The sequence below is a fragment of the Mus musculus genome, chromosome 18 (genome assembly GCF_000001635.26).
Source record: "Mus musculus strain C57BL/6J chromosome 18, GRCm38.p6 C57BL/6J".
Taxonomy (NCBI): Eukaryota; Metazoa; Chordata; class Mammalia; order Rodentia; family Muridae; genus Mus; species Mus musculus.
Window position 1 is genome coordinate 15716671 of NC_000084.6, and position 23650 is coordinate 15740320.

Genomic DNA, 23650 nt, shown 5'->3' on the forward strand with positions numbered 1-23650 from the left:
CTACAGAATCAACTAATCTGGGCCTACGGGGCCTCACAGAGACTGAAACACAAAAGACCATGCAGGGGTTGGACCTAGGTCCCCTACACATTTATAGCAGCGCTGCATCCTGCTCTTCATGTGGGTCCCCTAACAATTGGAGCAGAGGCTCTCTCTGACTCAGTTGCCTGCGGTTGGGTCCCCTCTCCTAACAGGACTGCCTAGTTGGGCCTCAGAGGGAGAGGATGTGCTTTGGCCTACTGTGACTGGATGTCTCAGAGTAGGTGATGTCCAAGGGGGGCCTCCCCTTCTCTGAGGAAAAGGAAACAGGGTAAAATGGGTATGAATTTGTAAGGGTAAGACTGAGAGGACAGGGGTACAGGGCAATAGGGGTGTAAAGTAAATAAGTAAGTTAGTAAATAAATAAATAGATGGGTAGATAGATAATAAAAAAGAAATCACTCTGCTTCTAATTTATTTTTCTTAATAGTTATAAATCAAAGTCCATGTCTCCCCAAAGGTAGATTTCATTAATAGCCATATATATATATATGTTTTCTGACATTTTCCTTTAATAACACCATTTTAATTATAAATATAACCCATTTTAGCAGTCACTGGATGCCTCCTATGCACAACCTATTTAAACTGAATGATGAAATCTGGTCTATCATCTCTTGCAAATGAAATTTTATTGAAACACAGGCTCATCGTTTAATCACTTAGTATTAATGGTCATTTTTGTCATATGTCACCATTACTTAGTAGATAGTATGATGGAAATATTATGGCTTGGTAAAGTCAAAAATTCTTGATATTAGAACTTCATAAGAATTTGTTTCAATCTCTGTTTAGCAGCAACTGTTTCAAGAATTATCATGTTGATGTTGAGTTTCAACATAAATATTAGTATTAAAAACGATTCCCACACATTTTGCTCATCTTTTGTCTTGGTGCACATGGATGGGCAGATCAGAGAGGGAGTAAACGCTCTACTCCTGTAGGCAGTTTGCAGGAGAAACAGTAATGTGCTAATGGGACCAACATGTTCCCTTTTGATAGGACAGACACTGCAGTGTAAGCACCAAGCAAAGGGCCACTTGTTTGTAAAATAGTTACTCTTTAAGATCTGGGTATTTGAGTTATGGATGTTGGAAACTGTGAGGCTTACCAAATGCCTATCAACGTCACAGCAGCATATGTAATACCAAGGAGCAATCGTGGTTAATAGAGGGAGAGCATAGAATCCACATGTTACCTGTATGATGTTCTTCAATCCATGCTTGCAAGTACATGAAGAGCAGAAGCCCTGCTGTCCCAAACAGCAGGACAGAAAAGAAGACTTGTTTGGCTTTCATGACCACTTCAGACCACTGTGTCTCTCTTCATGTCTGAATCCAAAGACTGCAAAGCTCTAGTTCTCCATGGAGTTTTAATGTTTTCTTAATCTCTTGGAGGTCATTCCACAGAGTCACCTAGAATTTAAAAATTTCACATTGTAATGGCTAATGGGGTTCATGTTCAAATATGGAAAAATGCATATCAACAACACTGAAATCTCAAGTACATGGTAAAGTATGGAAATATAGCAAATCCTTTCAGAAAGGAACTGGGTGTCTTATCCGTGGAACGCTTGACATTCTTATCTTGCCCATAATAAAGCACAGGGTAACATTTAATCAGGTGAAAAGTTGGGCTGAATTTAAGCTATTTCAAGTTTTAAACAGTCAGAGTGAAGATGTGATTTATGTCACCATGATGAGAGGGAGAAGAAAAGAAATAGAATGGATTGACAAAGAAGGAGGATGGAGGATTAGGACATGCTTGAAGAATCTGGGGAAACCTTTAGAATCCAATGGCAGGAGGATGCTCAAACTTCTTAGGAAAAAAGAACCCAATAACTCCATGCAACCATGTTTCAACTCTGGTCTACATGCACATACAGATATACATATGGTGTAAATCTAGATTGTAAATGTTCTATTAAGGACTGTGACACTCTTCTCTCCAGGGAAGTATGCACAGCAAAGGACCTCGGGTTCAGTTCTGATGTAGTCCTTTGTTTTTGAATATTTTGATGTGTGGTTGGATGGCTCTGTGGATGAAGTCTGTAAATTTTCAGTACAGACACTTGTTTTTGCCAAATATTTTCAATCCTATATTTGATGAACCCAAAGATATAGAGGACTGACGTATATGAAATTCAAAACTGGAAAGCTTAAGCTAGCATTTCTTATTTAGATAAAATAACAGATTTATTCTATTTAAATGGTGGATTTACAATCGTTGTGGGCATAGGGAAAGGGCCTGGGTCTAAAAATTTCCTCCCACAAGAACGTAATTAGTGAAATCTATTAGAGCTCATAAAAATCCACCTCAGCAATGAAAGATTACTTAAATTATAAACCGAAAGAAAAACCTATTGAAATCAGCTTTTTCTTTGAACAAACTAATTAATATCTTAATTTTATTCTATGTAATACTAGAAGTGATTCTGAGAATGTAGTGGAAATGTGAACATTCTCCTTAAAAAAATATAAAACCAAAGACATCAAATGCTGGTATCTGTATGACTCTTCCTTAAAACTCAAGAGAGGATAATGGTGTCCACTGGACCGTACTAAGCAGCCTGAAGCTTTATTTGGTTAAAAGCCTAGCCAATGGGATTACTGTCAAGATGGTATCTAAGACATTAGCCAGCCTTGGCCACACACATTTCCTCTCTGGAAGACTTGCATAAATTTTTCTTCAGTATGAAGACACTGTACACACTGCTATGTCTATATCTGATCTTTATCTCAAAATCAAAATCTTTGAGAGAACTCTCTGATGGAGGATCTGTACATCTTAGTTAAAGACTGTATTAGGTTACCTCATTCAGGATGATATCCTCCAGATCCATAAATTTGTATAAGAATTTCATAAATTCATTCTTTTCAATAGCAGTGAAGTACTCCATTGCGTAAATGTACCACATTTTCTATATCCATTCTTCTGTTGAAGGACATCTGGGTTCTTTCCAGATTCTGGCTATTATAAATAAGGCTGCTATGAACATAGTGAAGCATGTGTCCTTATTACATGCCCAGGAGTGGTATTGCTGTGTCCTCAGGTAGTATGATGCCCAATTTTCTGATTTCCAGAGTGGTTGTACCAGCTTGCAGTCCCACCAGCAACGGAGGAGTGTTCCTCTTTCTCCACATCCTAGCCAGCATCTGCTGTCACCTGAGATTTTTATCTTAGCCATTCTGACTGGTGTGAGGAGGAATCTCATGGTTGTTTTGATTTGCATTTCCCTGATGACTAAGGATGTTGAATATATTTTTAGGTGCGTCTCAGCCATTTGGTATTCCTCAGTTGAGAATTCTTTGTTTAGCGCTGTACCTCATTTGTAATAGGGGTGCCCCATTTTAATAAGGGTGCCCCATTTTAATAGGGGTACCCCATCTTTAATAGGGATACCCCATTTTTGTTCTCTGAGGTCTAACTTCTTGAGTTCTTTGTATATATTGGATATTAGCCCTCTATCAAATGTAGGATTAGTAAAGATCTTTTCCCAATCTGTTGGTTGCTTTTTTTTTGTCTTATTGACAGTGTCTTTTGCCTTACAGAAGCTTTGCAAATTTATGATATGCACTCACTGATAAATGGATATTAGAACAGAAGCTTGGAATACCCAAGATACAATTCAAAAATCACATGAAACTCAAGAAGAAGGAAGACCAAAGTGTGTATACTTCAATCCTTCTTAGAAGGAGGAACAAAACCCCCATGAAGGAGTTACAGAGACAAAGTGTAGAGCAGAGACTGAAGGAATTACCATCCAGTGACTGCCCCACCTGGGGATTCATTCCATATACAATAGCCAAACCTAAACACTATTGTGGATGCTAACAAGTGCCTGATATAGCTGTCTCCTGAGAGGCTCTGCCAGTACCTGACAATAGAAGTAGATGCTCACAGCCATCCGTGGGACTGAGCACAGGGTACCCAATGAAGGAGCTAGAGAAAGGATCCAAGGAGTTGAGTGGGTTTGCAGCCCCATAGGAGAAACAATAATATGAACTAACCAGTACCCCCAGAGCTCCCAGGGACTAAACCACCAACCAAAGAGTACATATGGTGGGACTCATGGCTCCAGCTGCATATGTAGCAGAGGATGACCTAGTTGGACAACAGTGGGGAAAGAGGCCCTTGGTCCTATGAATGCTCTATGCCCCAGTGTAGGGGAATGCCATGACTAGGAAGTGGGAATGGGTGGGTTGGTGAGAAGAACTACGAGGAAAGTTTCAGATGGGAAACCAGGAAAGGGGTTAACATTTGAAATGTAAATAAAGAAAATATCCAATAAAGTTGAATAAAAAAGACTGTATTAGTTAGTTTGAGTTTTTTTTTTTTCCCTGTGATAAAACATTCCAGTAAAAAGCTCAGGCAGGAGTCTGGAGGCAGGGGCTGGAGGAGACACAGCTGAAGAGCGCTGTGTACTGCCTTGCTGTCCTTGGTGGCTCGTTCATCTTTCATTCTTATCCCCACCCTTTTTAATTTTGAAGGAAAAGTATCATCCCTTCATTTCTCCATTCCCCTTCCAACTCCAACTCTTCCCATGCCCAACCCTAGTTCCCTCCCAAATTCCTGGCTTCTTCTTTTTGTTATTATTATATATTTATGTGCATAGAATTGTATACATAGCCTTCTGAGGCCATTTATCCTTTGAATTATTTGGAAGTGTGCTTTTTAATCTCACTACAGTCACATTCCCTGGAAATACTGGGACAGTGTTCACTGACTGGCACTGTCCCAGTACTGTGTTATCAGCCCCGGGAGTCTCTACTTTCTATTTTCTAGTACCTCAGCTAAATGGAATCACCAGTATTTTGTTGTTGTTAAAGATTTATTTTTATTTTGTGAGTACAAGTGTTTGTCTGAATGTTTATCATGTGCATGTCTAATGTACAGAGGCCAGAAGAGGGCCTTAGACCATCTGGAATTATCATCAAAGACAATTAGCCTCCACATTGGTACTGAGACCCAAAACCCAGGTCCTCAGGAAGAATAGCAAATGCTACTAACCACTGAAGCATTTCTGCAGCCTCAATATTGACCCTTTTGTGACTTGCTTGTGTCTTATAGCACATGATTCATTGAGGCTGTAGCTTGGATCAAAGTTGCCTTTTAGTTTAAAAACAAAAAAACATTTATAATTTGTGTTATCACAACTTGTTTTCCCAGTCATGTGTCCATGGACGCTTGGGTGGTGTCCTCTGTATGGCTATTGTGATTAGTTCTGCTGGGAAGATGATGTCCATGGAACCCACTAAGAGCCTTTTCCAGCACTACTTCTTGCTTATCTCCAAATATTCCGTCCCTGGGTCATGTGGTAATTGTAGTAATTCTGTTTCCAAGTTTTTGAGGAAACCACAGTAGTTGTTCCACATTCTGTTCCCAGTAGCAGTGTGCCAAGGTATGCTTCTTGTTTTTGTTTTAGTTGGCCTTTTGTTATTGTTTGCTTTGTTTGTTTGGTTTTGATTTGGTTTCAGTTAGTGTCTCACTGTGTAAGCCAGGCTGGCTTTAAATCCACAACATTCCTGCCTCATGTGCAATCATGTCCTGTTTATATTCCTTACATTCTTGTAAGTTAGTCTTAAGTTTTTACTCATTTTTAGTAATTGTAAAAGTGAGGAATGTAAGATAGCATGCATTTATTTTTAATTCTCTTAATGAGTAGTGCTTTTAAGCATTTTAATGTGCTTCTTTAATGTTTGTATGTCCATTAATTTTTTTTGCCCTTTTTATTATTTTTGTTTCAATTATTCTTCCTTGTCATCCATCTCTTCATTCTGACACTTCCCAGTATACTTGTCCTGAGTTGGACCCACCAACAATGGTCAGTCTGGGTTCTCTCATATCAATCATTAAGCAAAATAATGCCTCGTAGACACACCCACAGGCCAGTCTGATGGTGGCAAGTCCTCAACTGAGGTTCCTTCTTTCCAAGTGACTCTCCCTTATGTCAAGTTAAAAGCTAAAAATTGCTATGAATAATTGCATTGCCAGCTAAATAGTAGTATATAGGAATTCTTTTTATGTTCTTTCTCTCTTTTTTCCTTCTAATAGTATTTCATTATATAATCCAGGTTAGTCCCAACTCTGTGTTCTCCTGCATTCTAAGTTTTAAGATCAGAGTTGTGTACCACCATATGTAGCATATTTAGCCATTGTTATGAAACCAGTTTCTTCATAGAACTTGGTTTTAAAGGAAGTATAAGAGGTCAGATTTCATGTGTGTGTGTGTGTGTGTGTGTGTGTGTGTGTGTGTGTGTGTGTGTGTGTGTGTAAAAGTATGCGTGTGTGTGTGATGTATAGTTAGAATCATCATTTGTTTAAGAAAAATTACAACTCCAAAGCATTTAATCACAAGAAGATAAAATCCCATTACCAGCTCTCATTTCTTTATTTTTTAATTGTATTGTGGAAGGGACCAGAATAAATGAAACCACCCTATGCATCAACATCTCGGGTCACTTCAAGCCTGATTTTCTCAGTTCCCTAAGGAAGTAGCAACTTTTAGTCATTTTACCTATGCTTTGGGGAATCTCAAATCTTTTTAATTACGGCAAGAAAGCAAGTTTTAAAGATGTTGAAAATCTGCTCTTTTGATGGTTGATAGTTCACATCTATATTGAATGAAAATGTGTGTGTGTGTGTGTGTGTGTGTGTGTGTTCCAACTATGTGCAGCAAAGAAAAACTCCCAAAAGAAACTGAAAATAAGCTAGATTTTTTGCTTTTTTTGATAACTGCAGTTAAACGATAAACTGACATATTTCCTGGTATCTTAGATGATTTGGATAGGAGGAAAACAGTTAAACAAAACCTAGCACTAAGAAAGAAATAGTTGTTTACAAGAAGAAATAGACTTTTTACAATCTGTCTCCATAATTAAAAGTTATCTCAGAAGAGAAAAGATAAAAGAAAACTTACAAATCACAGTGGTGCCACAAACCTGCAGGATGGTGGGTGTGCGAGCCCACAGAAGCACCCCTTGGGGGTTTGCAAAGGAAAATTATTACCCACTATGCTGGAAATAGATTAAGCATTTGCCCTGATTTTTTTTTCCTGGAGGTATTGCTATCCTCTTGAAATCCTCCTGGGTGAGGAAGCAGCCTAAGAGCCATAATTGTTATTATGGCAGATGTGGGGAGGACAGAGTGGTTAAAGCCACAAGGCAGAAAGGCAATCTGGTGTAAAACAGAGAGACCGGTTTGTTTTTCCTTCACCTCAGTGCATTAACCCAACGTTGGCATGAGGAAGCGGCTCTCATTAAACACAGGTGAGGTGGTATGTGCAACCATTTGTGCTGTAAGCAAACCTGAAAGTCAGCCATGATGGGAACAAGCACCTAGTGAGATCACCTGCAAGCCTCCCAGAGGAAATGTAACTGCTGGGGGCTGAAATGACATAGAATAATACTGGTTTACATACAAGCATAAAGTGACATTTCTACAGGTAAAGGTTTTCTGAGCTTCACAAAACCTCTTCTCGTCCCAGTAATGGATACAATGCCATCAATTTGGTGACAGCTAACAACTTGTAGCTTTCAACTCAACTTGGAGGAGAGAGAACAGAAAAAGAGCAATGGCTGTATTTTACCATTTGTCAATCCATAGTTCTGCCTTGTGAGGGGTGAGATGTTGATGTGCTTCCACAATTAGGAAAAGATTTACACAGTCCTAACATGATTCTCAGAGCTTGAAACTGTTTCTGTTAAAACATGAAGGCCATCAACAAAAGTATTTTGCAACTTAAGAATAGTAAAAGAATATTAATTAGAGGCAATTAATTATATATGGAAATCCCAAGCTGCTGAGCTCAATGGGAGTTGATGATTTTAGCAAGAAAGCACTGGGATTTGTAGCAAAGTTAGTTTTAGGACTAAATTATATCTACAGTTTAGTACAGAAGGAAGCCAGAAGAGGAGTGCTTGTCTCCTGATCTGACCTTAAGTTGGAACTCAGCAGCCATGTCTTCTAACAGAAGCCTTGGTGGCTGGATTATTCCTTGTTCCTATCACCTGAGTAAGCAGACACCTTCAATGATGACCCACACCATTAACTACCCACCCTTTCACGCATTTTTGTTCTCTCTCTGCAAAACCAGTATTCCCACTCTCCCTCCATCCTCTCCAGGTTCTTGTGATGGGTGACTCCATTAGCCTACTCTGAATGTTGGACTACCCTCAGAAACTCCTTCCTCTCAACCCCCCAGAATCGCTTGCCATCCCTGGACAGGCTTCCAGTTAGATACCTCAGGTTTCTAGCTCAAACCCAGAATCCCTGAAGATTGAGATGGTGTTATGCAGCCAGAACTTCGAAAGGTTTGAATTGTTTTTCAGTTTTCTGCTTTGTTGTTATTGTTACTGTTTAAATCCCCCCCCATTCTAACTGCCACTTAATTTGTTGTCATATATCTCCCCTGTTTTTCTTATTTATTTAGTTTGCTTTTACTTGTTTATATTGGCATAATAAAGACCTTCCTAACTATAACTTTTTCTGCCTCAAATATGGAGCTGAGTTTAACTATTTTTAGCTTTGTATTCTTGACCAAGGTGATCCTGGCTTCACGGCAGAACAGAGCTAGGCTATAGACAGCTGGGTTCCTGTGCCCAGTCTGCTGCTGGTCCTTTCCTTGCAGCTCCAGGGGAAACTGAACCTGCTTGGTTTTTGTCTTCTTTATCTTCATTTTGAGGAAGCGGGGTACTTCCCTCCTTATATCTAGCTATCACTGGCAGTGCAGTCCCAGCTCTGCCAGTACCTTCCACATTTACAGCCTTAACAGGCCCACAATTTCTGTCAGATTCACAGCTGTTGCTTCCTTCTGTTCCCGGCTTTGAGTCTGGTTATACTCTCATGCTCTCTCCCTTGAAAATTCCACTTATCATTGTTGAGTTTGGGGACTAGATGAGGAGAGTAAATATAAGCACACATCCCTCTTTTCATCAGAAACACCCATGTCATTGTTCAGCTTAATTTACTCTCTCTAATAAAATCAGGACAACAGCATTTATGCTACGTATCACAAAGCATTAGGAAATACTAAGTCATATAGAATGGATGGTGTTTCTGAAAAGTATACAACCATCATGAGGCTTACTCTAAAACATTTTAGTAATCTGGCTTAAGGTTTTTCATTTGGTAAGCACAGTAAGTGTGCTAAAAAACACAAGCAAACACTGTGGAAGCCTATTTCTCCTTTTAGCCATATTGAGGGTAAGCTGTGGTATGTTTCTAATAATATCTGGTACATTGTGGACAGGGTTATAATTAAAGGGATGGAAATTAAAATCCTGTTCATTGAATTTAGAACCTTGTAGAGTGTGTTAACCACCAAAGCCAGTAAATCTTGAATGAGTAGGTTTTAATTAAGTGAGAACAAGATTTTAATGCACATTTCGGATGAGACTGGCTGTAGTTTGTGTGATAACACAGTAGGCTTAATTGACTATTTAAAAGCAACCTTTTGTGTGTATGCTCGGGTTTGAATCCACATACTCTTTTCTGCATGCTAATCATGTGTGCCACTTCGTGATACTCTATCCCATTTACTAACTTATTATTTATTACTTTATTAACAACCTTACAGGCTGAATAATACCATTTCAGCCCATTTTCCTAACTCAAATTCTGTAAGCATTTCTACATTTTCACCAAATGCTTTCTCCCTTCACAAATGTTATTTTAAAATAATTAGAAGTTATGAAAATAGTAGAATCATATGTGTCCTGTTCCCAGCTTCCTGCAATGATAACATCTTACATATGCACAACATCATTATCAACATAGGGAAGTTAAGAGTGTTACTTTTGGAAGGCTGCAAATATTACCCAAAGAAGTCCATGCTGTATTCTCAGAGGCTGGTGAACACACTATCTCCGTGATAATAAAGAATTCTGATCACAAAATGAATGACTGTCACCAGTCAGCTAACCTTAAATAGAACGGTCTCTTCTTGGTGAGCTGGTTCGTGTCTTCTGGCTTACTCTGTGCTTGCTCACGCATTTGGGGTGTTCTGTCACCCATTGCTTTACTCGACAGTAATTTGTAGGTGTTTCTTTATTCATATTGTTCCTGTGATTTCTCATATAATTTATTTAACAGGTACCTTCTACTTTTAGCTGTTGTAGTTAAGATTTAATTATAATTAAAGTCTTTAAGGAGACAAGGCTTTGCCTTTATATCCTTTGTTTTAGAGGAAAAAGTTTTGAACTCTTAAATTCTGTTATCTAATGTGGAAGTTTTACTTTTTATGCAATATAACCTCTCTTTAAAGACTGTGTAAGGCTAAATGCTATTGCCCTCAGAAACCTTTGTTTGTATTAGATGAGGCCAAACCCTAAAGGGATTATTGCTAAATGAACCATTCATTCTGTACTTCAGTTTAACTTGGCATCACCCACTTGGTATAAAGCTTTTAGAGCTTCAAATATTTTAAAACATTAAGCATGCATGAAGTAAAAACACTGTGGGGTTTTACATTTCTTTATACGGAACTGTAAGACTGTATAATGTATATATATTCAAATGTCAGACAAGACTCCTCAAGACCACCACTAACCTTATTGTGAATAATTACCAAGGTCATACCAACTGACATGCAAGGCAAATAGAAAATCCATTTTAGTTTATTAAGATATAGGTTCTTGGAGTTCCAGACTTTGTCCACAGGAGAACATGAAATGGCAATTTGGGTGGCCATCAGTCAATAGCCTGATGGGATTATCAACAAGGGATATGTCAAAACAGCTAACAGAAAACTATCAATTGTTAACAGAGTTAGAAAGTCTAATGAAATGATCTTATTTTACTGTTGGAATTAGTATAGTAACCTTAGAAAATATGAATAAAACATGGCTTGTTTTGAAAGCTTGGTATCCAAAGTGGCCTAACTGAAAAAAAAAAAACCAAGTTATAAGTAGATAGTGGTATGGAAGAATATGGAAGTGACTCCTGTGCTACTACTCTATGTAGAACTTACAAAGTTTACAATGCTCTCAGGTGATTGAGTAGTTCTCACACTCCTTTATTCCTTTTGGATAGAATCATATATACAGATTTGGGGTAGGTTGTGGTCTTACAGCAGGGGCTTCCTATTGGCTTGATCTGAGATATTAGACATGCCTCATCTACATGTAGAGGGGGTTGGGGATACTGTCCCTACATGACTGATAATCACAACTATTTCTATGGGGGGCTTTGACTACATACAGGGTCCTGGTGTCAGGAGAAGGTGAAGTTCCTACTGTTCCTTTGGGTCCCCAGAGTTTCCAACTCATCTCAACCTTACCAGGCTTCATCTCACAGTTCACTGCCTCACAGACTTCCAGTAACTCCAGGTATTATATGGATTCTTAACTCCAGTGTCTGCTGTGACTTCACATGTCCTTTCCTCTCTGTGCATCTTTTCTCTGTTAGCAATGTAGGAATATATATACCATTGGGTGTGAAGCCCACCTAGATAGTGTGCAATATAATCTCATCTAGAGATGTTTAAGTTAATTACAACAGAGACCCTTTCTCCAGATAGCACAGGTTCTGGGTGTTATCATCTGGATATAACTTTGAGGATCATCAGTCGCCACCTTTACACATTACACTTATACTTGGTTTCCCCAATAACAATCTCATTACATAGGATCTACTCAAAGAGAAGAGCTTGGGTTGTATGGTGCTGGCAAATGGTATTTTCTGTCTTTCTGAGTATGAATAAACAGGCTGTATGTAGTTCTTGCTGTGCTGAAAGTCCTCTCGCTGCCCTGCTGAAGGCTAAGCTCAACAGAAGCCAGTACAGTGGAAGGGCAGGCTGAGAAGCCTGCAGAAGAGCATAGGAATAGCTTTGGCTGGACCCTGCCTGAGCTTGCTCAGCCTCTGAGATTGTTAATTAGGAGAGCCAATACATTCCCTTTATTTCTCCATCTATTACAAAGCAATTGCCAGTGCAGTGAGGAAACTCGGGGATAAATTACACGTAGCATACAGCAGTTTTGGCAAGATAATCACAAGGAGATGGAAATAAATATGCAAACATTTCTTGAGCAGTTATTGGGTTCAAGATACTGTTCTGAACATTTCACATTGACAGCTTTCTTCTCGTGATGGCCTTGTTTCTTTGCCAGAAAAGTAAATGACAGAGTCACTTAACTTCATGGTTTATACAGTGTTCCCAAAGAAATGAGGTAAGGTGGCAGGCAGAGACAAATCCCAGAAGGTGCTGTTGCCCTAATGGTAGGGGTAGCTTTAATCTGCAGACATCATGAATTAATGAAGGTTTTGAAGGAAATAGACTGATCAGGTTTGCGTTTGAGGTGATCATTCTGAGACAATGTAAAAATAGATGGAGGAGGAGAGAAGGACACAGACATTTGAGCAGACATGAGATAGAATCCAAGAAATAAGACCTGACTAAATTACAGTCCAGCCTTCATGTCCTCGTGTACTTTGGGTGATGTGTGCCTTTGTCCTTCACTATTGTCAGTGGTTATCATTGTTGAGGTTTGGTCTGTTGCTGTGTATTATAATGCTAAATACTGGCTCCCAAGGCCTGGTTGCCCACAGGGACAAGATAATCACAGATACAATATGATCTTGCTCCTTAATTTAAAACTACTGGTTAAATAAAAATGCCAACAGTCACTAGCGGGGCAGAAGAGACATTGACAAGGATTATGAGGAGGAGAAGGTGGAGAGAGGAGGAAGCCACCATGGGGTAGATGAATCGTGAACTTATAGCCATAAAGGCTGGCCAATTGGCATTAAGAGCCAACCAGATGGAACATGAAAAATTATGACTTGGAGTTATTGATAGGAAATAGATTCTAATAGCATAGAGAGTGGATATCTGTGCAGCTCTAGTGCTGACTAAGGGTTATAATAATAATAAATCTAATTATACATTTATTATATATTTAATTTAGTAATAATATTTAATTTAGTACATTTATTTACTTAACATATTTATTAAATTAAATAAATATATTTAATAAAATAATAATTTTAACTATCAATATAATTGTTATTATTATTAAGTTTCCTTTCACATGGAAACTGGATGAAAAGTCTGGACAAAAAACTCCCAATTGAGAATAAATATTTTCTACAACATATCATGGCAGTTATTGAGACAAAGCATGTAGTGTGACCACCTGAGCTTAAATCCTAACCTGAACACCAACCAGCTTTTCGGCAAAGGCCATTATAAAACTTCCATGTGCCCCGAGCTCTTCACATCTACACTGTAAGCAATGAAATTACCCATGACATGAGTCTGATATGAAACAATGTAAGTCAAGAAAATATGTAGGGCCTTCCACTCGACTCGAGACTCGAGCCCCGGGCTACCTTGCCAGCAGAGTCTTGCCCAAACCCGCAAGGGTCCACACGGGACTCCCCACGGGACCCTAAGACCTCTGGTGAGTGGATCACAGTGCCTGCCCCAATCCAATCGCGCGGAACTTGAGACTGCGGTACATAGGGAAGCAGGCTACCCGGGCCTGATCTGGGGCACAAGTCCCTTCCGCTCGACTCGAGACTCGAGCCCCAGGCTACCTTGCCAGCAGAGTCTTGCCCAACACCCGCAAGGGCCCACACGGGACTCCCCACGGGACCCTAAGACCTCTGGTGAGTGGACCACAGTGCCTGCCCCAATCCAATCGCGCGGAACTTGAGACTGCGGTACATGGGGAAGCGGGCTGCCCGGGCCTGATCTGGGGCACAAGTCCCTTCCGCTCGACTCGAGACTCGAGCCCCGGGCTACCTTGCCAGCAGAGTCTTGCCCAACACCCGCAAGGGCCCACACGGGACTCCCCACGGGACCCTAAGACCTCTGGTGAGTGGACCACAGTGCCTGCCCCAATCCAATCGCGCAGAACTTGAGACTGCGGTACGTAGGGAAGCAGGCTACCCGAGCCTGATCTGGGGCACAAGTCCCTTCCGCTCGACTCGAGACTCGAGCCCCGGGCTACCTTGCCAGCAGAGTCTTGCCCAACACCCGCAAGGGTCCACACGGGACTCCCCACGGGACCCTAAGACCTCTGGTGAGTGGATCACAGTGCCTGCCCCAATCCAATCGCGTGGAACTTGAGACTGCGGTACATAGGGAAGCAGGCTACCCGGGCCTGATCTGGGGCACAAGTCCCTTCCGCTCGACTCGAGACTCGAGCCCCGGGCTACCTTGCCAGCAGAGTCTTGCCCAACACCCGCAAGGGTCCACACGGGACTCCCCACGGGACCCTAAAACCTCTGGTGAGTGGACCACAGTGCCTGCCCCAATCCAATCGCTCGGAACTTGAGACTGCAGTACATGGGGAAGCGGGCTGCCCGGGCCTGATCTGGGGCACAAGTCCCTTCCGCTCGACTCGAGACTCGAGCCCCGGGCTACCTTGCCAGCAGAGTCTTGCCCAACACCCGCAAGGGCCCACACGGGACTCCCCACGGGACCCTAAGACCTCTGGTGAGTGGACCACAGTGCCTGCCCCAATCCAATCGCGCAGAACTTGAGACTGCGGTACATAGGGAAGCAGGCTACCCGAGCCTGATCTGGGGCACAAGTCCCTTCCGCTCGACTCGAGACTCGAGCCCCGGGCTACCTTGCCAGCAGAGTCTTGCCCAACACCCGCAAGGGTCCACACGGGACTCCCCACGGGACCCTAAGACCTCTGGTGAGTGGACCACAGTGCCTGCCCCAATCCAATCGCGCGGAACTTGAGACTGCGGTACATAGGGAAGCAGGCTACCCGGGCCTGATCTGGGGCACAAGTCCCTTCCGCTCGACTCGAGACTCGAGCCCCGGGCTACCTTGCCAGCAGAGTCTTGCCCAACACCCGCAAGGGCCCACACGGGACTCCCCACGGGACCCTAAGACCTCTGGTGAGTGGAACACAGCGCCTACCCCAATCCAATCGCGTGGAACTTGAGACTGCGGTACATAGGGAAGCAGGCTACCCGGGCTTGATCTGGGGCACAAACCCCTTCCACTCCACTCGAGCCCCGGCTACCTTGCCAGCTGAGTCGCCTGACACCCCCAAGGGCCCACACAGGATTCCACACGTGATCCTAAGACCTCTAGTGAGTGGAACACAACTTCTGCCAGGAGTCTGGTTCGAACACCAGATATCTGGGTACCTGCCTTGCAAGAAGAGAGCTTGCCTGCAGAGAATACTCTGCCCACTGAAACTAAGGAGAGTGCTACCCTCCAGGTCTGCTCATAGAGGCTAACAGAGTCACCTGAAGAACAAGCTCTTAACAGTGACAACTAAAACAGCTAGCTTCAGAGATTACCAGATGGCGAAAGGCAAACGTAAGAATCCTACTAACAGAAATCAAGACCACTCACCATCATCAGAACGCAGCACTCCCACCCCACCTAGTCCTGGGCACCCCAACACAACCGAAAATCTAGACCCAGATTTAAAAACATTTCTCATGATGATGATAGAGGACATCAAGAAGGACTTTCATAAGTCACTTAAAGATTTACAGGAGAGCACTGCTAAAGAGTTACAGGCTCTTAAAGAAAAGCAGGAAAACACAGCCAAACAGGTGATGGAAATGAACAAAACCATACTAGAACTAAAAGGGGAAGTAGACACAATAAAGAAAACCCAAAGCGAGGCAACACTGGAGATAGAAACCCTAGGAAAGAGATCTGGAACCATAGATGCGAGCATCAGCAACAGAATACAAGAAATGGAAGAGAGAATCTCAGGTGCAGAAGATTCCATAGAGAACATCGACACAACAGTCAAAGAAAATACAAAATGCAAAAGGATCCTAACTCAAAACATCCAGGTAATCCAGGACACAATGAGAAGACCAAACCTACGGATAATAGGAATTGATGAGAATGAAGATTTTCAACTTAAAGGGCCAGCTAATATCTTCAACAAAATAATAGAAGAAAACTTCCCAAACATAAAAAAAGAGATGCCCATGATCATACAAGAAGCATACAGAACTCCAAATAGACTGGACCAGAAAAGAAATTCCTCCCGACACATAATAATCAGAACAACAAATGCACTAAATAAAGATAGAATATTAAAAGCAGTAAGGGAGAAAGGTCAAGTAACATATAAAGGAAGGCCTATCAGAATTACACCAGACTTTTCACCAGAGACTATGAAAGCCAGAAGAGCCTGGACAGATGTTATACAGACACTAAGAGAACACAAATGCCAGCCCAGGCTACTATACCCGGCCAAACTCTCAATTACCATAGATGGAGAAACCAAAGTATTCCACGACAAAACCAAGTTCACACAATATCTTTCCACGAATCCAGCCCTTCAAAGGATAATAACAGAAAAGAAGCAATACAAGGACGGAAATCACGCCCTAGAACAACCAAGAAAGTAATCATTCAACAAACCAAAAAGAAGACAGCCACAAGAACAGAATGCTAACTCTAACAACAAAAATAAAAGGGAGCAACAATTACTTTTCCTTAATATCTCTTAATATCAATGGACTCAATTCCCCAATAAAAAGACATAGACTAACAGACTGGCTACACAAACAGGACCCAACATTCTGCTGCTTACAGGAAACCCATCTCAGGGAAAAAGACAGACACTACCTCAGAGTGAAAGGCTGGAAAACAATTTTCCAAGCAAATGGACTGAAGAAACAAGCTGGAGTAGCCATTTTAATATCGGATAAAATCGACTTCCAACCCAAAGTTATCAAAAAAGACAAGGAGGGACACTTCATACTCATCAAAGGTAAAATCCTCCAAGAGGAACTCTCAATTCTGAATATCTACGCACCAAATGCAAGGGCAGCCACATTCATTAGAGACACTTTAGTAAAGCTCAAAGCATACATTGCACCTCACACAATAATAGTGGGAGACTTCAACACACCACTTTCTTCAAAGGACAGATCGTGGAAACAGAAAGTAAACAGGGACACAGTGAAACTAACAGAAGTTATGAAACAAATGGACCTGACAGATATCTACAGAACATTTTATCCTAAAACAAAAGGATATACCTTCTTCTCAGCACCTCACGGGACCTTCTCCAAAATTGACCATATAATTGGTCACAAAACAGGCCTCAATAGATACAAAAATATTGAAATTGTCCCATGTATCCTATCAGACCACCATGGCCTAAGACTGATCTTCAATAACAACATAAATAATGGAAAGCCAACATTCACGTGGAAACTGAATAACACTCTTCTCAATGATACCTTGGTCAAGGATTGAATAAAGAAAGAAATTAAAGACTTTTTAGAGTTTAATGAAAATGAAGCCACAACGTACCCAAACCTATGGGACACAATGAAAGCATTTCTAAGAGGGAAACTCATAGCGCTGAGTGCCTCCAAGAAGAAACGGGAGACAGCACATACTAGCAGCTTGACAACACATCTAAAAGCCCTAGAAAAAAAGGAAGCAAATTCACCCAAGAGGAGTAGACGGCAGGAAATAATCAAACTCAGGGGTGAAATCAACCAAGTGGAAACAAGAAGAACTATTCAAAGAATTAACCAAACGAGGAGTTGGTTCTTTGAGAAAATCAACAAGATAGATAAACCCTTAGCTAGACTCACTAAAGGGCACAGGGACAAAATCCTAATTAACAAAATCAGTACTGAAAAGGGAGACATAACAACAGATCCTGAAGAAATCCAAAACACCATCAGATCCTTCTACAAAAGGCTATACTCAACAAAACTGGAAAACCTGGACGAAATGGACAAATTTCTGGACAGATACCAGGTACCAAAGTTGAATCAGGATCAAGTTGACCATCTAAACAGTCCCATATCACCTAAAGAAATAGAAGCAGTTATTAATAGTCTCCCAACCAAAAAAAGCCCAGGACCAGATGGGTTTAGTGCAGAGTTCTATCAGACCTTCAAAGAAGATCTAATTCCAATTCTGCACAAACTATTTCACAAAATAGAAGTAGAAGGTACTCTACCCAACTCATTTTATGAAGCCACTATTACTCTGATACCTAAACCACAGAAAGATCCAACAAAGATAGAGAACTTCAGACCAATTTCTCTTATGAATATCGATGCAAAAATCCTCAATAAAATTCTCGCTAACCGAATCCAAGAACACATTAAAGCAATCATCCATCCTGACCAAGTAGGTTTTATTCCAGGGATGCAGGGATGGTTTAATATACGAAAATCCATCAATGTAATCCATTATATAAACAAACTCAAAGACAAAAACCACATGATCATCTCGTTAGATGCAGAAAAAGCATTTGACAAGATCCAACACCCATTCATGATAAAAGTTTTGGAAAGATCAGGAATTCAAGGCCCATACCTAAACATGATAAAAGCAATCTACAGCAAACCAGTAGCCAACATCAAAGTAAATGGAGAGAAGCTGGAAGCAATCCCACTAAAATCAGGGACTAGACAAGGCTGCCCACTTTCTCCCTACCTTTTCAACATAGTACTTGAAGTATTAGCCAGAGCAATTCGACAACAAAAGGAGATCAAGGGGATACAAATTGGAAAAGAGGAAGTCAAAATATCACTTTTTGCAGATGATATGATAGTATATATAAGTGACCCTAAAAATTCTACCAGAGAACTCCTAAACCTGATAAACAGCTTCGGTGAAGTAGCTGGATATAAAATAAACTCAAACAAGTCAATGGCCTTTCTCTATACAAAGAATAAACAGGCTGAGAAAGAAATTAGGGAAACAACACCCTTCTCAATAGTCACAAATAATATAAAATATCTTGGCGTGACTCTAACTAAGGAGGTGAAAGATCTGTATGATAAAAACTTCAAATCTCTGAAGAAAGAAATTAAAGAAGATCTCAGAAGATGGAAAGATCTCCCATGCTCATGGATTGGCAGGATCAACATTGTAAAAATGGCTATCTTGCCAAAAGCAATCTACAGATTCAATGCAATCCCCATCAAAATTCCAACTCAATTCTTCAACGAATTGGAAGGAGCAATTTGCAAATTTGTCTGGAATAACAAAAAACCTAGGATAGCAAAAAGTCTTCTCAAGGATAAAAGAACTTCTGGCGGAATCACCATGCCAGACCTAAAGCTTTACTACAGAGCAATTGTGATAAAAACTGCATGGTACTGGTATAGAGACAGACAAGTAGACCAATGGAATAGAATTGAAGATCCAGAAATGAACCCACACACCTATGGTCACTTGATCTTCGACAAGGGAGCTAAAACCATCCAGTGGAAGAAAGACAGCATTTTCAACAATTGGTGCTGGCACAACTGGTTGTTATCGTGTAGAAGAATGCGAATCGATCCATACTTATCTCCTTGTACTAAGGTCAAATCTAAGTGGATCAAGGAACTTCACATAAAACCAGAGACACTGAAACTTATAGAGGAGAAAGTGGGGAAAAGCCTTGAAGATATGGGCACAGGGGAAAAATTCCTGAACAGAACAGCAATGGCTTGTGCTGTAAGATCGAGAATTGACAAATGGGACCTAATGAAACTCCAAAGTTTCTGCAAGGCAAAAGACACCGTCAATAAGACAAAAAGACCACCAACAGATTGGGAAAGGATCTTTACCTATCCTAAATCAGATAGGGGACTAATATCCAACATATATAAAGAACTCAAGAAGGTGGACTTCAGAAAATCAAATAACCCCATTAAAAAATGGGGCTCAGAACTGAACAAAGAATTCTCACCTGAGGAATACCGAATGGCAGAGAAGCACTTGAAAAAATGTTCAACATCCTTAATCATCAGGGAAATGCAAATCAAAACAACCCTGAGATTCCACCTCACACCAGTCAGAATGGCTAAGATCAAAAATTCAGGTGACAGCAGATGCTGGCGAGGATGTGGAGAAAGAGGAACACTCCTCCATTGTTGGTGGGAGTGCAGGCTTGTACAACCACTCTGGAAATCAGTCTGGCGGTTCCTCAGAAAATTGGACATAGTACTACCGGAGGATCCAGCAATACCTCTCCTGGGCATATATCCAGAAGATGCCCCAACAGGTAAGAAGGACACATGCTCCACTATGTTCATAGCAGCCTTATTTATAATAGCCAGAAGCTGGAAAGAACCTAGATGCCCCTGAACAGAGGAATGGATACAGAAAATGTGGTACATCTACACAATGGAGTACTACTCAGCTATTAAAAAGAATGAATTTATGAAATTCCTAGCCAAATGGATGGACCTGGAGGGCATCATCCTGAGTGAGGTAACACATTCACAAAGAAACTCACACAATATGTATTCACTGATAAGTGGATATTAGCCCCAAACCTAGGATACCCAAGATATAAGATATAATTTGCTAAACACATAAAACTCAAGGAGAATGAAGACTGAAGTGTGGACACTATGCCCCTCCTTAGATTTGGGAACAAAACACCCATGGAAGGAGTTACAGAGACGGAGTTTGGAGCTGAGATGAAAGGATGGACCATGTAGAGACTGCCATAGCCAGGGATCCACCCCATAATCAGCATCCAAACGCTGACACCATTGCATACACTAGCAAGATTTTATTGAAAGGACGCAGATGTAGCTGTCTCTTGTGAGACTATGCCGGGGCCCAGCAAACACAGAAGTGGATGCTCACAGTCAGCTAATGGATGGATCATAGGGCTCCCAATGGAGGAGCTAGAGAAAGTAGCCAAGGAGCTAAAGGGATCTGCAACCCTATAGGTGGAACAACATTATGAGCTAACCAGTACCCCGGAGCTCTTGACTCTAGCTGCATATATATCAAAAGATGGCCTAGTCGGCCATCACTGGAAAGAGAGGCCCATTGGACTTGCAAACTTTATATGCCCCAGTACAGGGGAATACCAGGGCCAAAAAGGGGGAGTGGGTGGGCAGGGGAGTGGGGGTGGGTGGATATGGGGGACTTTTGGTATAGCATTGGAAATGTAAATGAGTTAAATACCTAATAAAAAATGAAAAAAAAAAAAAAGAAAATATGTAGGATTCTTGCCTACAGAACCCCTCTACATACTATGATGTTGGTAGCTTTATATTTTACTAGCTAAGCACAGAAGCAGCTGTTTCCTAGACAGTTGACAAAGATTTGCTGAGAGATTGGATAGTTTTACTTTAAAAGGCAGTATGGTTTTATTGAAAAATTTGTTCTTTCAATCATACTGATTCAATTCAGTCAATAAATACCCATCACCCCCCCCCCCCCCACACACACACACACACACAAATAAATAAAACTCTGTGATAGGGAAAACTAAAAAGATTGAGATTTGATCTTGATCATTATGAGAGAATATTTTAATATGCCTGCTCATATTTTGTCCCAGTTGATTCTAGTAGAGCTTTCTAGAACAACTCATAACAAATCTGTTCGCTCCTTTACATGACAGACTTTCCAATTACTGAAAACAATTATCCTGCCTGCCCTCAATCTTTTTTACTCCAGGATAAACAATAAATATACACAATTCCTTCAGCCATTCCTTATGGGACATGGTTTAGAAGACTTCAATCAATTTAATCATCCAGCCAGACACATTGGAGTTTGCTAATGCCTTCCTTTAAATGCAGGGCTCAGAATTAGATACAATAATGCAAGCATGATTGAATGGACAAACAGTGCCGTAAGAATCAGTGCCATGAAAAATGATGGCTGAACTTCTGTGCATTCACAGAGGAAGTGGGAGAATAAAGCAGGTTACAGGTTAGAGCCTGAGTGTTTTCCTCAGCTAAAATACCAGAGAAGTAGGAAGCCTACTGGTGATCCTGAAAGACTGTGAGGGATCGAGCAATTATAAAGAACTGTGATTATGAAACTAAGACATTATCATATGGTATTTACTAAATAAATAGACATTTAATATAACCTAAAAATGTGAAGGTGGGTTAAAGAAGATCAGAAATGATGATTAACTATGGATTACATCCAGAAGAAAAATCTACACCAAAGATGTAAGATCAGAAAATCTCACTTGGTTTGTTAGAAAACTATGATAGTATGGGAACTGAACTTGGGGCCTCTGGAAGACCAGCAGGTCTACTTAAATTCTGAGCTAGCTCTCCAACCCCAAAACTGTTTTCAAGAGCATAAGATTAATTTTTCAAAAACGAAAGCAAACTGAGTACTATTGAGCCAGTAAAGCAAGGGCTGTTAGGAAGCCATTCCTACCTGGCTGCTGGCTTCTGTATAAATACTCGTTCGGCTGAGAGCATGTGTTTAGCCTGAGACAGAATGGGGCAAGCTGGTGTAGAATGTCAATTTTTAAAGTAATATAGCAACAGCTACACTAACTAAATGTCAAATACTTAATACGATTGCAATGAGACAAACTCTTGGAATAAATATTTGAGACTTAAGGTGTAATGTATCTCAAGATTTTAAAAGTTCTCTGCCTACATTTTCAAATAAATTTTCAACAGTGACTCAATCAAACATAAATATAATTGACAACTAGACAAAAATATGCTTTATGTATACTTATCTGTGTATAACATTATTCTTAAATTTGCTTATCTGCTGATTTCAGAAACAACAAAATACCTGAAGAGGCATTATATTTATAGATAATCTGTTTTGTTTTTGTTTTTTGTTTTGTTTTGTTTTTTGAGACAGGGTTTCTCTGTGTAGCCCTGGCAGTCCTGGAACTCACTTTGTAGACCAGGCTGGTCTTGAACTCAGAAATCCACCTGCTTCTGCCTCTCTAGTGCTGGGATTAAAGGCATGCGCAACAACTGTCCGGGTGATAATCTGGTTTATTTATAACATATATGGTAGGTACTTAATTCTATTAATGTTTAGCAATACAATATCTATTTGCGACACTCCTTCATTCTTCTTTTATTTTACCTCAATATTACATTGGCTTTTATTATATAATTTTGCTTATAAAAATAATAATACTGTCCTATATACAATAGTAAAATTCTTTGGCTAGCTTAAAACACTATGAACTGTTCAAGTATGTGTGTACTGTAACACTAATGTGTTTCCTTTCTTCCATATGGTAAGATGTGTGAGCCAATCTTTTAATTCTATAACAATTTCACACAGATATTTAATATGTTCTGCTCTATACCCATTGTTTTTCCTCTTGCTTTGTATGCTAAGACACATATGGTTATCTTCATCCATGTCACACAGAAGCAATAAAAGTACATCAGCAAAGATCAGGCTCAAGTAATCTTGACTTTAAAAAGATAATAATAATTAAATAAACTTTACACACTGGCAAAAACCATACATTAAAAATTGCGTTAGGCTGTGTAATTTACGTGAAGATAACAGATAAGTACAACTCATATGTTTTAAATCCTTTAAGTTCAACTCAAAATGTTTTCCATATTTCTTGACACTAAAAATGTAATAATTGACTTTTAGTTCATATTAAAAGTACATCTTGTAATAAAAAAATTGCGATATTCTAATAGGACACCACAAAGTAGTGATAATGGTAAAACTTCCAAAGACATGCCTAAGGTAGTACTGGAATACATGCACAGAAGCTTTTAATGATATAAACAAATGCAAGTAAAAGGATTTAATCAAAATTCTTACTTAAAAGGAGGAGAGTGCTGAGAAATAATAATATAAGGTTCATAAATGAACATTTCAATATTATCTTAAATATATTATTTAAGATAATTTAGTTAAGAAGCCAATGGAGAGAAGCTGTGG

General features: G+C 40.2%; 1 protein-coding gene across 2 annotated transcripts in view; it reads right to left on the reverse strand.

Annotated features, from left to right (window-relative positions):
• Chst9 (carbohydrate (N-acetylgalactosamine 4-0) sulfotransferase 9) overlaps window positions 1-23650 on the reverse strand; it is a 308385-nt gene that overhangs the window by 264898 nt on the left and 19837 nt on the right. For both annotated transcript variants that reach the window (NM_199055.3, NM_001364992.1), the window contains exon 2: window positions 1238-1454. In NM_199055.3, coding sequence (NP_951010.1) covers window positions 1238-1337 — 100 coding nt within the window. In that variant the 5' untranslated portion in view covers window positions 1338-1454. The remainder of the gene's footprint in view (window positions 1-1237; window positions 1455-23650) is intronic.